Source organism: Mytilus californianus, unplaced genomic scaffold (genome assembly GCF_021869535.1).
Source record: "Mytilus californianus isolate M0D057914Y unplaced genomic scaffold, xbMytCali1.0.p SCAF_15, whole genome shotgun sequence".
NCBI lineage: Eukaryota > Metazoa > Mollusca > Bivalvia > Mytilida > Mytilidae > Mytilus > Mytilus californianus.
Window position 1 is genome coordinate 9,040,263 of NW_026262637.1, and position 16,289 is coordinate 9,056,551.

Below are 16,289 nucleotides of genomic sequence, written 5' to 3' on the forward strand. Positions count from 1 at the left end.
TACTTTCGAGAACACCACCCCAGATATGGTCGTCCAGCAATTTGATGGAGGGACAGTCCAAGATAATGCAAAGTTAAACAGACTGTACCAGCTTAAGCATTTACTGTTAACTCGAGGTCAGGTGTTATTCCAAGACAATAACTTAGCTTCTACATAGGATTACTATCTGACACAAAAAAAACACCAGGACGAAAAATGCAATATATCCTAAGTTAAGAGAGCTTCGAGATCATGACTTAAGACAAAGACGTGTCATTAGATGGTCTTAGGACAGTCACGTCCTAATCCTAAGATAGCTTCGATAACACCACCCCAGACTTACACCCTGATCTGTCATTGGAAAACAACATCTAACAATGTTCATGCATATGAGGATTATCAGATATAATAAAACCTTAAGTTATATTGAGACTTGCTCCTTCTCTAGCATATACCGAATGCGGTATGCATTACATAAACTGTATTACATAATTGTGTTTTGTATTTTATCATACTTTTTTGGTAAATCTGTCATGGTATATTTTGGTATATTATAGTGTGATAAATAGTGCAGTATGTAAGTTTTAAAGTCTATTCTAAAAGAAAATCATACAATATAAACAGAAAACAATCAAGATAACTTGGCTTTGGTGGAAAAGAAATATACTGAAAGGAAAGTCTAATTCAGTATTTTTTTTTCTTTCATACGAGCTAAATGATATTAACGATTTCGAAAAACCAACAAAATTGTTGGATTATGATTTCAATCTTATTTGGGGTTACTGTATATTCTTTTGTGAAACACAGCTATAACACACGATTTTCTTTTGGAATTTCGATACATTTCATTGCATTTCTATGTCTTTAAGATTTAATGAATACTAATTCACACAATAAATTCATCAAGCCAAGGTCTTTGTGTAGATAGTATTATGTGTTATAAAGGTCAAACAAGTATTATGAAGACAATGACATATGTTTCAGAAATTTTGTAACCATCTCTTATCGGTTGAGGAAATTGCGAATTGAATAATATTTTCAGTTTAAATCCATTTTCCATAATTCCTTCATCTACTGTATTGCTTTACATAATCTTTTTTCCTTAACAATGCTTTATAACAGTGTGTGTATGTATATCATTGTTAAATTTATATAACGTTTAAAGTAAATAAAATTCATTCAGTTATATTTATTCATATTCTAAATTCCACAATCTCTCATCGCTTGCAAATGCAATGATGCTTATCAAACAAAATTTAAAATATGATATACCTAAGAGCGGATACCTGTTATCACTAGCTATGACCTTATGGCAAACACATCTGCATCAAATTTAATCATTATAGAATGCTTATATATCCGTTAAACATTTCAAAAGCATTTGTATCGGTTATCTGCCATCCAATTAGCATCAAATTATAAAATTATAACCATTAGGAGTATTTGCGCAATCAAAGTTAATTTGATACATTTTTGAAGTAAAATGAAATTTATATTGGCAATCAAACTTTGTATATCATTTTCTGAAAAGTGACACATTTTCAGTTACGAGGTTGTGGCATTAACTCATCGATGCATTCATATATAGATATTAAACAGTTCACTTTAAAATATACATGTGTATTAAGTGTGAAGTTGTTATGACCAAAAGTACTTCAAACCAAAACATTACCCTACTTTAAACCAAAACTTTAACCAGATACGAGGCGAACAAAAGGACGAACGGGCGGACACCCATACCTAAACATTGTGCCCCCTCTACTGTCGTAGGCGGGGAATGCAGAGTTTTGTTATAGACTCTCTACAGGACTCTTCTTCACCAAAAAAAAACTGTCATTAGTAAAACGAGGAGAAGGATCTGGATACTAGATTTATTCATCACTCTTTTACAGGTCGGAAACAGAACATATTGGATTAAGGCTATCTCAATATGGCGGAATAGGACGCCCCAGGTACCACATCTCTCGTGAACAATTGGAATTTTTGGTTGAGATTGGATTTTCTAGAAAATGTATGGCAAGTCTTCTACATGTATCAGTATCTAGCATAAAGCGTCGATTGAGGTAAATATCAAATTCAATTCTAACAATTTATGATACAGCAAGCAATCTTATATCTTAGATTATATAACTAAATAATAAGGGGGGAATAAAACGAATCTTAAGAAAAAAGACAACACCATCTCCAAAGTAAATAAGGACGAACATGCAAACAGCAATAACAAAACATTTGAAAGAAAACTAAATATTGTACAACACTAACCGAACGAAAAAAACGGTTCTATCCCATTTGTATCAGAAGGGTTAGCAGTTTTTGATACTCTAGTGCAAGTGGTATCTGTGGAGTTACCCATTGCATGGAAAATACTCTGATATATATATTCGATAATTGAGTAGACTTATAAAAAGAATTGATATGTTCGGTGAAACCTGAGTAAACTATCCCGAACATATTCTAAATAACATAGAAAATAATTATTTTCAGGGACTACAGAATACTCCTAAGGAGACGTTATGCAGTCATTAGTGACACCGATTTAGATAATCATGTAAGGAGGATAACCCAGTTTAACAGATCGTTAGGTCAACGAATGGTCCAAGGAATTTTGAAAACAGAAGGAATCGTTTTGCAAAGACGAAGAGTAGCAGAATCCCTCATCAGAGTTGACGAAGCCGGAGTAGCAATACGATGGTGCCGAACGATACGAAGAAGATCGTACCAAGTTTCTGGTCCAAACGCTTTATGGCATGTAGATGGGAATCACAAGTTGATAAGGTCACGAAATATTTGTAACTTTGAAATATATACATATTTTATAATTTTTATCTAATGATATGATCGAACGTGGTAAAATTCATACATGTTATTAATACGCTCAATGTTATTGCCTTGCCTCTGTGGGCTGTTTGTTTTCGTCGGCATCGATGGTTGCGTCGTCAACAGTTTACAAGTATTATTTTGTGATTTGATCAATCCAAGGGAACCACTAATGGTACGTCAATGGTGTTTGGTATGCACTTGTGTTGACATTGACGTTTTTTCCAAGCACATATGTTTTGACAACTTATATACCAGAATGTTTTTCATAGTTTAAATGTTGAAATTTGTAATTTATATAAATATAATGAGATGAGGCATGATTGCCAATTAGACAACTTTCCATCAAAGTTCAAATAAAGTGGATGTAAGCAATTATAGGCAACCATACGTCCTTCAACAATGAAAAAATAACCATACCGTATAGTCGGCTTTTGATAAGTCAATTGTATTAGCACTTTCATTCGCATCTCATTTTCATGGAGATTACATAACCCACTCTCACAAGCATGTACATGTTTTTTTACTTTAAAACTGTTATATAATTTGAATGTTTGTGTTTTTGACAGTTTTTAAAGACTAAATGAAAATTAGAAATAAAGAAAAGTGGTATGATTGCCAAGGAAACAACTATCCAACAAAGTTCAAATTAGGTGGATATGAGCAATTATAGGCAACCACACGGCCATCAACAACGAGACATGAAAAAACTTATCCCCGGCTTAGTATATTTCTAGGATTTTGATTGGTTAAAGAACTTCGTAACAAAACCCATAGCCCCTGGTTGTTAACTCATATCCCCGGACGTTGCTATCCATTACCCGGGGGGGGGGGGACGTCGCGCGCGTTTCCCTTATTTCCATGGTTGTTCCTTGTGAAATATAGAATTCTGCAGATTATAAATGAAGTCTGTAATTAAATATTTTATCCACTAACAATTTTAACTTATTATGTCGATCATTTGCACTCATTTTAGTAAATGCGTCATTTGGCTGCCACATTGTCAATGAATGGGACTACAGACCTAGCTATGCAAACTACCCACGTCAACGTCGCGCCGTCTATGATGTAACTTTCACAACATTGAGCGCCAGATTCGACCCATCTCAGTTTCTCTGTCTCTGTATGAAAACGTGTTATATTTGACTACCTGTAGGGTAGTCCTACACCCCGTAAACAATATGTAAAATTCACAAATTTCAATAAAAAGATTTTTAAAAAAATGAAGAAAAAAACGTTGCTTTCACGTTACACTTAGTGGTCGAATTTCTCTAATAATCGCCAGATTTGGACTAAGACCGGGGATAAATTCGTTATCTACGTTCATATCCGTAGATATAGATATTTTAACATCCTTCAGTATCCAAGTTAATTTATAACAAGCGAAAAGGAATGTTATTTTTGCACTCAATAATATTTGCGTAATTATACTAAATACGATCGGTTATCAGTCAAAAAAAAAGAAATGACTACGGCAACATAACACCGGAATGCCCTCACGGTCATCCACTGTGAAAATCAGTTGAAAAGGCTTAACTGTTCAGATCGACATAAAGAATAAGATCAAACAATAACACAGACCGATCGAGGAATAAAAAAAAATGTGGTATGATTGCCAATGAGACAACTCTCTACCAGAGACAAAATTGCGTAGAACTATATGTCACTATACGGTCTTTAACAATGAGAAAAACCAATACCGCATAGTAAGCTATAGAAGTCACCGAAATGTCAAATTTAAAACATTTAAAACAAGAATTGTCACTGGTTCAGACGTACAATAAATATGATAAACAGCAACAAACGACAACCGCTGAATTACAGGCTCCTGACTTGGGACATGCATTTGAACTAGTAGACATTATTTTATTTCCACAGAGGTATTTGTTCCTGCTTTAGTTACGGATCATCGAGTTTAAATGTTGTACTTAATTTACATGTCAGAGTATTTTCATTTAATTTCATACATGCAAAGCGTGACTCTGTGTAAACAATTTATATTTATATGAATCAGTGCGAAATCTAACGGCAAAATAATATTTGCCATGCAAAATATGAGTAAACGGAAGAACTCTTAAATGCATTGCATTTTCTTCGCAAAGATGCTACTGATTATAAATTCATAAGAAATAGTTATTATTGAAATAAGTAAATCTAGAATTTGAGTATGATATAATCGTTCATATTCTGAACAATGAGAAAAACAAGCTAAATAATAGTTTTACGACTAATTATTTGCAACTGTTGTTTTGGAAATACATTTCGCACCTACTACCAATTTAAAACCCTTTTTATACGACCGCAAAAATTTTTTGCGGTCGTATATTGGTATGACGTTGGCGTCGTCGTCGTCGTCGTCGTCGTCGTCGTCCGAAGACACATTGGTTTTCGCACTATAACTTTAGTTTAAGTAAATAGAAATCTATGAAATTTAAACACAAGGTTTATGACCACAAAAGGAAGGTTGGGATTGATTTTGGGAGTTTTGGTCCCAACAGTATAGGAATAAGGGGCCAAAAAAGGGCCCAAATAAGCATTTTTCTTGGTTTTCGCACAATAACTTTAGTATAAGTAAATAGAAATCTATGAAATTTAATTACAAGGTTTATGAACACAAAAGGAAGGTTGGGATTGATTTTGGGAGTTTTGGTCCCAACAGTTTAGGAATAAGGGGCCAAAAAGAGGCCCAAATAAGCATTTTTCTTGGTTTTAGCACAATAACTTTAGTATAAGTAAATAGAAATCTATGAAATTTAAACACAAGGTTTATGACCCTAAAAAGAAGGTTGGGATTGATTTTGGGAGTTTTGGTCCCAACAGTTTAGGAATTAGGGGCCCAAAGGGTCCAAAATTAAACTTTGTTTGATTTCATCAAAAATTGAATAATTGGGGTTCTTTGATATGCCGAATCTAACCGTGTATGTAGATTCTTAATTTTTTGTCCCGTTTTCAAATTGGTCTACATTAAGGTCCAAAGGGTCCAAAATTAAACTTAGTTTGATTTTAACAAAAAATGAATTCTTGGGGTTCTTTGATATGCTGAATCTAAACATGCACTTAGATTTTTGATTATGTGCCCAGTTTTCAAGTTGGTCCAAATCGGGGTCCAAAATTAAACGTTGTTTGATTTCAACAAAAATTGAATTCTTGGGGTTCTTTGATATGCTGAATCTAAACATGTACTTAGATTTTTGATTATGGGCCCAGTTTTCAAGTTGGTCCAAATCGGGGTCCAAAATTAAACTTTGTTTGATTTCAACAAAAATTGAATATATGGGGTTCTTTGATATATGCTGAATCTAAACATGTATTTAGATTTTTGATATTTGGGCCCGGTTATCAAACTGGTCCACATTGAGGTCTCAAGGGTCCAAAATTGAACCTTATTTGATTTCATCAAAATTGAATTTTTGGGGTTCTTTGATATGCTGAATCTAACCATATATTTAGATTTTGGATATTGGACCATAATAGGTAAATGTCCAATTTAAAAATTTTAAGTTTTTAAGTTTAAGTTCTTAGACCCAATCATTCTGTGTCAGAAACCTATGTTGTGTCAACTATTTAATCACAATCCAAATTCAGAGCTGTATCAAGCTTGAATGTTGTGTCCATACTTGCCCCAACTGTTCAGGGTTCGACCTCTGCGGTCGTATAAAGCTGCGCCCTGCGGAGCATCTGGTTTTTCTAGGCATACGCTATTAGAACACATCATTATATACCGGCGAATTCATGTCACGCATAACTAATATATCAAGTTTAACTATTTTCCAACGGGTGTATTTCATTGACGTTTGAAAATTATAGTTGATTTCTCAGTTCTCACGCATACTCGTAAGAATATAATTATCCAATTTTTCAGATGGGGTATGGTAATCCATGGAGGAATTGACGGGTACAGCAGAATGCTAACTTTTTTAAATCTTGCTCTTGACAATAAGGCGAGTACAACCTTTCAACCCTTTGCAAACGCCTGTCAGGAGTTTGGAGTACCATCCAGAGTAAGGACAGATCATGGACGGGAAAATCTAGACATTGCAACATTCATGATTGCCCATAGAGGTGCAGACAGGGGATCAATAATAACGGGACGAAGTGTTCACAACCAGCGAATAGAGCGTTTGTGGCGTGACATGTTTCAATCATGCACATGTGTCTTCCACCAACTGTTTTATTTCTTGGAGAGAAATGAATGCCTTGATGTTACTAATGAAATGCATTTATGGTGTCTGCAATACATTTATGCACCACGTATCAAGGCCGCACTTCAGGTTTTTAAAGATGGGTGGAATAGGCACAGTTTGTCATCGGAACAAGGACATTCTCCTAAACAGTTGTTTGTTCTTGGTGTGCTACAGCAAGCAGGACAGGGACACCGTGGTATTGATGACCTTTTTGTACAGGAAGAAATTGGAGATATTGAAAATTACGGTATAGACTGGGCGGGTCCAGTGCCAGAAACCGATTCAAACACCGTAACTGTTCCAACGATAATATGTCCGATTAGTGAAGCGGACTTTCAACAGCTAAGACTGGAAGTCAATCCCTTGGCAGAACTAGATGGACTAGGTATAGGTCTTTATTTGCGCGCACTAGCGTTTTGTTTATTGAGGTTGTGAATTTAATCATGTTTTTATTAGTGAAACAAATGAGGTTGTCGCCTTTGATAAACTGATGCACAGATACTAATTTATTTCACATCCTAAGCAACATTTTAGAAGAGCTTGATCTTAATTAATGCTGTTGAAAGATTATTTAAGTCAATATGAGACATGGTTATAATAGTTGAGATGATACAAAATGTAACTATAATCATTGTGATATTAACAATTTTGTGAAAATATGTATTATTTAATGATAATATTGTCTAAAGAAGGGACTGAAACTATTTTAAAAATGTTCATAGGAGAAATATATCTCACTCTGTAAATATTACTGCTATTTTTAAAAACGGAGCTTGATTGTCAGAGTTATCTTTGCATTCTACAAAAGAATTGTATTTATTACTTCAAAATAAAATTTGTCAGCACACTGTTTGCTATGATAAGTGGACGGAAGTTTTTGATATTGCATATCATGATCTTCATAAAGCGTGGAACAATGTCACTTTTACTTAAAACCATCTATGTTAGTGGATCTAGATGTCAAAACAGCACATCATTGTATTTTTACTTGTAGACTTATGACTATCAACCTTTAATTTTTTTGATGTTTATGAAAAGGGAGAGCATATCACTCAATTATTTCTATTATGTTCTGAACTAGTAAAATCTCCTACGTTTGTGCGACAGAAGTTGTTAGTTTTATTGGATAATGTTGATTGATAAAAATTAATATATTCTTGTACGAAGAAGTATTTATGTTTGGTTTACATAACACTACAGGGAGATAACTCTGTAAAAATCAGCTGAATGTTTAAATCACGTTTTATTATAAAGGAAATATTGAGCTTCTCAATTATTATTTTTTTTGTTAAAGTGTCAAAGTGAACAGAATATTTTGTTTTTATGAAAATACAACGAGCAAAATCAATTATATTCAAGGTGTTTGGTACCACCTTAATTGGATCCTTAAAAGGTATAAATGTTAGTTTTGTCAATTTCATGTTGCTTATATCGAGATATTTATCTTCATCAGAAGGACTTTAAATTACTTTAAAATGTAAACAGTAATGTTGGTAATTTCAAATTATTCAAATATACTGTAAAACATTATATAACTAACCTGCATGAATATTTGTGCAGTTTAAGATGTATGAGAAATGTTTGGTTTTTTTTTAAACACTTTTTAAAGTAAATAAAATTGAGAATGGAAATGGGGAATGTGTCAAAGAGACAACAACTCGACCATAGAACAGACAACAGCAGAAGGTCACCAACAGGTCTTCATTGCAGCGAGAAATTCCCGCACCCGGAGGCGTCCTTCAGCTGGCCCCTAAACAAATATATATACTAGTTCAGTGATAATGAACGCCATACTAAACTCCAAATTGTACACAAGAAACTAAAATTAAAAATAATACAAGACTAACAAAGGCTAGAGGCTCCTGACTTGGGACAGGCGCAAAAATGCGGCGGGGTTAAACATGTTTATGAGATCTCAACACTCCCCCTATACCTCTAGCCAATGTAGAAAAGTAAACGCATAACAATACGCACATTAAAATTCAGTTCAAGAGAAGTCCGAGTCTGATGTCAGAAGATGTAACCAAAGACAATAAACAAAATGACAATAATACATAAATAACGACAGACTACTACGGTTAACTGACATGCCAGCTCCAGACTTCAATTAAACTGATTGAAAGATTATGTCTTCATCATATGAATATCAGGCACTATCCTTCCCGTTAGGGGTTTAGTAACAGTATCGTAACTATATCCCTTCTTAATAAGTCTATTTAAAGGTTTTGTTAGCTTCAGAGGTGATTACTGACATTTTTGTGCTTTATAAAGAATATTTCCATAAAAAATTGGATGTGAAATACCTGAACGTATAAGAAGTCTGCATGTTGAGCTATATTTACGAATGATGTCCTTATACCGATGATAAAATTTAGTAAATGTTTTGACTAGTTTGTGATATCGAAAACCCTGGTGTAATAATTTTTCAGTAATACATAAATTTCTCTCGTTAAAATCTAAAACATTGTTACATACACGAGCGAATCGTACAAGTTGAGATATATAAACACCGTAAGATGGTGACAAGGGAACGTCACCATCTAAAGATGGATAATTAACGATAGGAAATGAAAAATCATCTCTTTTATCATATATTTTAGTATTAAGCTTTCCGTTAATGATATAGATATCAAGATCGAGGAAAGGGCAGTGGTCATTGTTAGTATAAGCTTTATTTAAAGTAAGTTCAACAGGATAAATTTCTTTATATATATATAGTATACATACTGAAGTCGTCATTATTGAGAGCCAAAATATCATCCAAATATCTAAAAGTATTATTAAATTTGTGTATCAGATGTTGTTTCGATGGGTCTTTGCTGATTTTTGTCATAAATTGTAACTCATAGCAATACAAAAAAAGGTCCGCAATAAGTGGTGCACAGTTAGTCCCCATTGGAATTCCGATAACTTGACGATATACGGAATCTCCAAAGCGAACAAAAATGTTATCTAGTAAAAATTCAAGGGCATATATAGTATCAAAGCATGTCCAATTGACATAGTTTTTTTGTTTATTGCTACTAAAAAATGACCTAAAAGAGTTTGAACATATATATTCACATTCTGACTTTTTAAATGCCCATTTAATTAGGTGTGTGAATTTTTTCTTAATGAGAATGTGAAGCAATGTGGTATATAGGGTAGAAAAATCAAAACTTTGAACAGATTCAAAATCACCAATATATGCATGTAATTTATCAAGTACTTCCAACGAGTTCTTGACACTCCAATAGTAATTAATTCCACTATTTTCGAAGGCCTTATTTGAACAATTTATTATCAGGTTTTTGATTGTACCAAGTGTACTGGTAAGAAGAATAGACAATTTAGTAGTGGAACAATGGCTTGAAGACGAAATAAATCTATATTTGTAAGGTGTTTTGTGTAGCTTCGGAAGCCAATACATAGTTGGGACTTTCATTGTATTTGGTTCTGCTTGTAAAGCGGTAGCTAAAAGTTTATGTTTGTTACAGATGTCGTTTTCTGAAAATGGAGTCAGTTGGAATGTTGGTGAATTGGTGATTTCTTTTTTCAGAACCTCAATGTAAAATTTATTTCAAACAATAATAATATTATTAGCAGCTTTATCGGCCGGGACAAAAACAAATTCCTTGGCTAGTTCTTTTAGTTTATGTTTGATACGAGAAATAGGTTTATTGTGGTTATTGTTAAGAGTAAAATGTTCTTTAAAATGTTGAATACGTATATCAACTATGTTCATTACTGAATTAAAAAAAGAGTCCAAAGATTTTTTGTCAGCTTTTTCCCGTTTTATCCATTTCAAACAGTAAGTATGGAGTCAGTCGTGGATGATATTACGACACTCATTCCAATTAATAATTGACGGGGGACGATATTTAGGTCCTTTACTGAGGAATGGTTTTAACTCTCGGTCTTGAACGATGTTAAGATCTCCTGTTATAACATGGGAAATGGGTCCATAAATGTATTCGGAATTACTGCAATTACATGAAGTAGGTGTATTTTCACTGATATTAACATCTTTACACAATTGGCTATAATTAAACACAAATTTCCGGGTAGATTTCTTGTAAATATAACAAATAAGAGGGAGCTCAGTATTATCAAAATATCCCGGAATTTGTTCTTTAACAGAATGGTCGTTAAAAATACCGGCAATATTTACAAAATCAAAACCTTTATTGACATACTTTATTTTAATAAACTGTTTTTTATGATCTTCAGGGCGATCAATTTTGGGAAACAGTTTAGAATAACAATATGCCATTATAATTTGAACGATTTCATACTTAGGACTGCTATATGAAATTGTGTTGCAATCCTCTAAAATTTTATTTAACTTATTAACCGGTAATGAACAGAGCTTTGTTAACAGATAATGTCTGCCGTTGTTTTTTGAAATAGAAATTAGGTCCGAAATATTGGTATGATTGGTCCGAAATTTTCTTTGATTGCGATTTTTTCTACGACCATGAGAACGGTTTTTACGAACAGTTTTAGAAACTATATCCAAAATGTTAACAGAATCGGTTCTTGATATATTACCAATTCCCATGATATTATCATTAAGACCGAGAGGGTAGACTGTCTGTAATTTTTTAATCCAATTTAATTCAATTATTTTCCGTGATCGTACAAACTTTGAATGAGATTCACCAGGCTGCTTATTTACTACTTCTAAAGGTTGAACTGCTAAATATTTAATAGGATGATTGTGCTTCTTAAGGTGTTGATAAATGATACTTTTGAATTTATTGGGTCTTTTAAAACGATACAGATGTTCTTGAGTGCGTTTAGATAAATATCGTCCAGTTTCACCTACGTACTGAATACTACTTGTGCAAGAGACTGAAGGTACCATTGCATTCAATATATGAGTATTGTGTTGATAATATATGTCAAACTTTTAAACTTTGTTTTGTGAATATTCTTGTGTAATATCTAATATAAATATTGTATATAAATATTGAATATTTGAATAAAGAAAAATAATTATTTCAATGCTAAACATGCTAAATAAAGATAAATAAAAAAATATTTAAATGCTAACTAAAGAGTCACAATAAGCATAATTATGTGTTAATTTATAATATGAATATGCTCATGCAGTCAAGTAAAATTTGTTTAATAAAATTAAGAATGGAGGCGGGTAAAAATGGACGTCATACTAAACTCCAAACATATGAATGAACTATAGTTTAAAAAAAACACACACAAGACTAACAAAGGCCAGAGGCTCCTGACTTGTAATGCTCATTTCAGTTGTGAAATTATGTGAATTATATGTTTCTATCATTTGAATTGTATGCTATATTATTGTAATTTTTTAGCTGTCTGGGTTATCGTCAATATGAATATATTAATATGACTTTCATATACGCTTTTAAAGAAAGAGGACCTTAAAACAATTTCAGTCTTAGTTTTTACTGTTCAGGCCCTTACTCCAACGGGACACCAATACCCCGTTCACACTAGCCTTGTTAAACCGGGTTCGACCCGAATTAGTTAATCCGGGTTAAATTTAGATAGTGTGAACGCCTTAAACCGGGGCGAACCCAGTTTAAAATTACCCCCCATTTGAGGTGGAGTTAATGTGGGTCGAACCTGGGTTAACTACCTCACTTCTAAATGTGAACGCAAAGTGAAGGTGATGTGAGGTTGTTGCTACAGTGATATATATGACGTTTGCTTAAATAAGTCTTCAATGTGACTTAACTATTACGTGACGTCATATTTTGACAGACGTCCAGTAACAATATTTTTAAAATGGGTCAAGAATTATATAACCCATATCAAATTAGCGGCAGCAAGCCCTGTGATATAAGTGTATTTACCTATGTTGAAAAACCTGCATAATGAAAAACGATGAATACAATATATATATATATATGATTGCCGTTGCTTTTTGGTGCGAAAAATGGGTGCAATTTGGATCAAGTGCCATTATTTTAAAACACTGAAAGTGGTTGATGGTGATCGAACTCCTCCAAAGCGACCAGGAGTGCGGTAAAAAATTTCAGACTTTAAAATAATGCATCTGTGGTGAAACAAAATGTAAATATGTACAGTTGACAGATGCGGGTTACAATTTTAGCGCTAACATTTCTATTTTTGTTGAGAGGGAAAATCCCAAACCGGGTTAATTTTTTATCAAGACTATATTAGTGTGAACTGGGGTAATTAATTCGGGTTAATTAACCCGAGTTCGACCCGATGCTAATTTTATAGTGTGAACACGGTACAAAACTCAAAAAGACAAACAACAGTAAACAAAACAACACATAAAACTGAAGACCGAGCAACAGGAACACTACCGAAAACCTCGATTGATATCAAAGGCTCCGGAAGGGTAAGCAGATATTGCTTCAACTGCGACACCCGTCGTCACGTGTTATTATGACAATATATTAATAAGTTAGATGACATATTATTATTTTTATTAGCTGGAGTAGATTGTCTCGCGGTATATTGAATTATTTAGTGAGAGGACGTCATCTATATATATTATAGAGGAAAGTTAAGTCAAAGGATATGCTAGCTTCTTTTATTCTTCCTAAGAAGCTCCTGTATGAATTCAGCATAATATTAATAAAGGAACAAGTACACAAGGAGAGGAGCATAGTTGGTTCCCATGAATGGACTTTCTAAATGTTGAAAAACACGTCCTTCAAATGTAACAAATATGTTGTATATCCAGAAATCAAACATCTTGATAATGTCAGTTTCAGCGATTGAGTTGGTTTGAATCGGTGATTTTTGTCGAGCATGTAACTGTTTTCGCAAAAGTGAGACATAGCGATCCTCCATTCCGTCGGCGGCGGCGGCGTCCACAAATATTCACTCTGTGGTTAAAGTTTTAAAATTTTAATAACTTTCATAAAATAACCTGGATTTCTACAAAAACTTGGACAGAAGCTTATTTATGATCGAAAGCTAGTATCTTGAAGGAAATTTTGTAAAAACACATTTTCTCTTTGTCAGTATGTTACTTATAAATGGACTTCCAGTTAACATTACGTACAGTCTGCAGTTACAGCCAATTTCAATGAGTGTGTAGGCAAAGGTAATATCTTTGGTTAGCTTGACTGCTTGCTGAACCGTGAAGTCATTGTTAGGTTATGTAAACTACTCTCCTTTAAGAGTAGACTAGTCCGACAGAAAACGGCCAAACAATCTGTCTGTAGAACTAGGCTACTTCGAAAGGAGGGTAGTATACCTTACCTAACAATGACTTCACGGTTTCAGCTAGCAAGCAAGCTAACCAAAGATACTACCTTTAGCTGTAAAATTTATAAAACATTTATAAGACTCATAAACCATCCTGGATTTTTATTAAACACGGACAGAAGCTTCTTACAACCAAAAGATCGTATCTATAGGAAAATTTTGATAATCTTTTTCACCATTATTGTTTAGGTAGCACTCCACAGTTAGGTGTGTAGTTTCGCATTTTGGCCCCTGTGGATTTTTCAAATATGAGAGCTAGTGTGCAATAAAATTCATTTTTGGATAGCTGAAGATTGAAATAGCCTTCATAGTGGGATTATATGAACATCAAGATTATGTAATGTATGTAATATAGGCTGTTTTCTGTATGACAGTCCGTATTTGCATATCCATACCAAACATTGGTCCGGCAATTATTGTAATGTTTTTTTCCAAATTTTTGTCGCACGAACTTTGTGATTAAATTTTACGAAAAAATGAGGCGAAAGACACCCATTTTTTATTTGATCATTAGGTAGATTAATGTCAACAGTTTCTAAAAAGGTATCACTCAAAGGCATTGAAATTCTAGTTTGATCCAAATTTTGGGGGGATACATGTATCTGACATTTTCACCCCCCTTTTTGCAATGTTTTATGGTAAATAAATGCATAATGTTGCCATGGATACACAAAAAAGGAATTATATTTCACCCTTTTAACTTTTGAAAATCAAATCTATGGAAGATACTGATTACATACATATGCACATATATAACACAAACAGTTAGGTTAATGTATAAGAAACTGAGCCAGTAATAGAAGATGATAAAACATTTTGTGGTTCAATTTTAATTTTATTTTCTAACTGTGGAGTGCTACCTTAGCCTGCGACTAACAGCAAAAGTAGGAGAGACACTGGGTTCCGCGGAACCCTTACGATTTTTTTTGCAAAGTACGATTTGTCCCTACCGAAGACAAGTACTTGTATCTAACTCGGTCATTCTTTTTTTATGAAACAAAACAGGACCAATTCACTCAGTTTTACATTTAGTTTAGAACTGGGACGCGTAAACGGTAGAAAAGTCAAATGTTTTACAAATATTGCATGATGAAAGAGTCTTAGATTGTTTGTACAAATCTTTTGAAGTGTTTAGTGTCCACGTCTGATTTACACCACCTCTAGAATAGGTAGATCCATAATAACCTTGAATTATTTGATGGCTGATAAAACTCAGAAAGATGTTTCTTGGATTCAGAAGATATAACATAAGAATTTTGAAAAAGAACAATTAAAACTCCAATTTATGGTAAAGGATCGAAGCACTGACATTAAAACAAGCTTCTATGAGTCGTCATTGAAGTTCATTCACAGGTCATAAAGAAGCGAGTGTTTGCTTGTGTTGTCAGCCAAGCATTTGTGTATGCATGGAATAATCAAATTATATACATGTATAAAGAAAAGGTGATTTTAAGTCTTTATGGAGAGTATTCATATAATATACTGGTATATATAATTACCGAGGGATTTCTATCAGTTCAAACCTTGGAAAAGTGTTTAACAAGATTATATATGCCAGATTATTAAAATTTACTCAATGCAACAATTTGAAAAGCAAAAACCAAATTGGTTTTATGGAACATAATCGAACAGCTGATCATATTTTTTCATTGAAATCAATTATTGAACAATACAAGACTAAACATATGAAAGTTTATGCTGCATTTATTGATTTAAAAAAAGCCTTTGATACGGTATGGAGAATTGGATTATTTCATATACTATTAACACATGGTATTCCAAAGAAAATTTTTAACATAGTTTTTTTCAATGTATACCAAAACAAAGAATAGAATAAAATTTAGTGATGGTTTAAGTACATCTTTTATATCTGAAAGAGGTGTCAAACAAGGCGATGTTCTAAACCCTTTGCTATTTAATCTTTGTATTAATAATATTGTTGAAAATTTAAAAAAAACAACAGCACGGACCCTGTGCTAATTGGTGATGATAGGATTCATTGTTTGTTATATGCCGATGACTTGGTACTATTGTCAAGTAGTTCAGAAGGACTACAATGTAGTCTTGACACTCTGGCTCAGTTCTGTACAGATTGGA

The 16,289-nt window shown here is 33.3% G+C and overlaps 1 protein-coding gene across 1 annotated transcript; it reads left to right on the forward strand.

The window, feature by feature from the left end:
- Positions 1 to 236: 236 nt before the first annotated feature.
- Positions 237 to 8,081, forward strand: LOC127725342 (uncharacterized). Its single transcript, XM_052232273.1, has 3 exons — positions 237 to 2,042; positions 2,464 to 2,754; positions 6,659 to 8,081. The coding sequence occupies exons 1-3, from the start codon at positions 1,993 to 1,995 to the stop codon at positions 7,413 to 7,415; spliced, it is 1,098 nt and encodes a 365-aa protein (XP_052088233.1). The 5' UTR covers positions 237 to 1,992; the 3' UTR covers positions 7,416 to 8,081.
- Positions 8,082 to 16,289: the final 8,208 nt, after the last annotated feature.

Coding starts and splice junctions, on each gene's coding strand:
- LOC127725342 (XM_052232273.1), top strand. CDS start 1,993: ATGGCAAGTCTTCTACATGTATCAGTATCTAGCATAAAGCGTCGATTG. Junction 2,043..2,463: donor AGCATAAAGCGTCGATTGAG/GTAAATATCAAA, acceptor AATTATTTTCAG/GGACTACAGAATACTCCTAA. Junction 2,755..6,658: donor GGGAATCACAAGTTGATAAG/GTCACGAAATAT, acceptor CCAATTTTTCAG/ATGGGGTATGGTAATCCATG.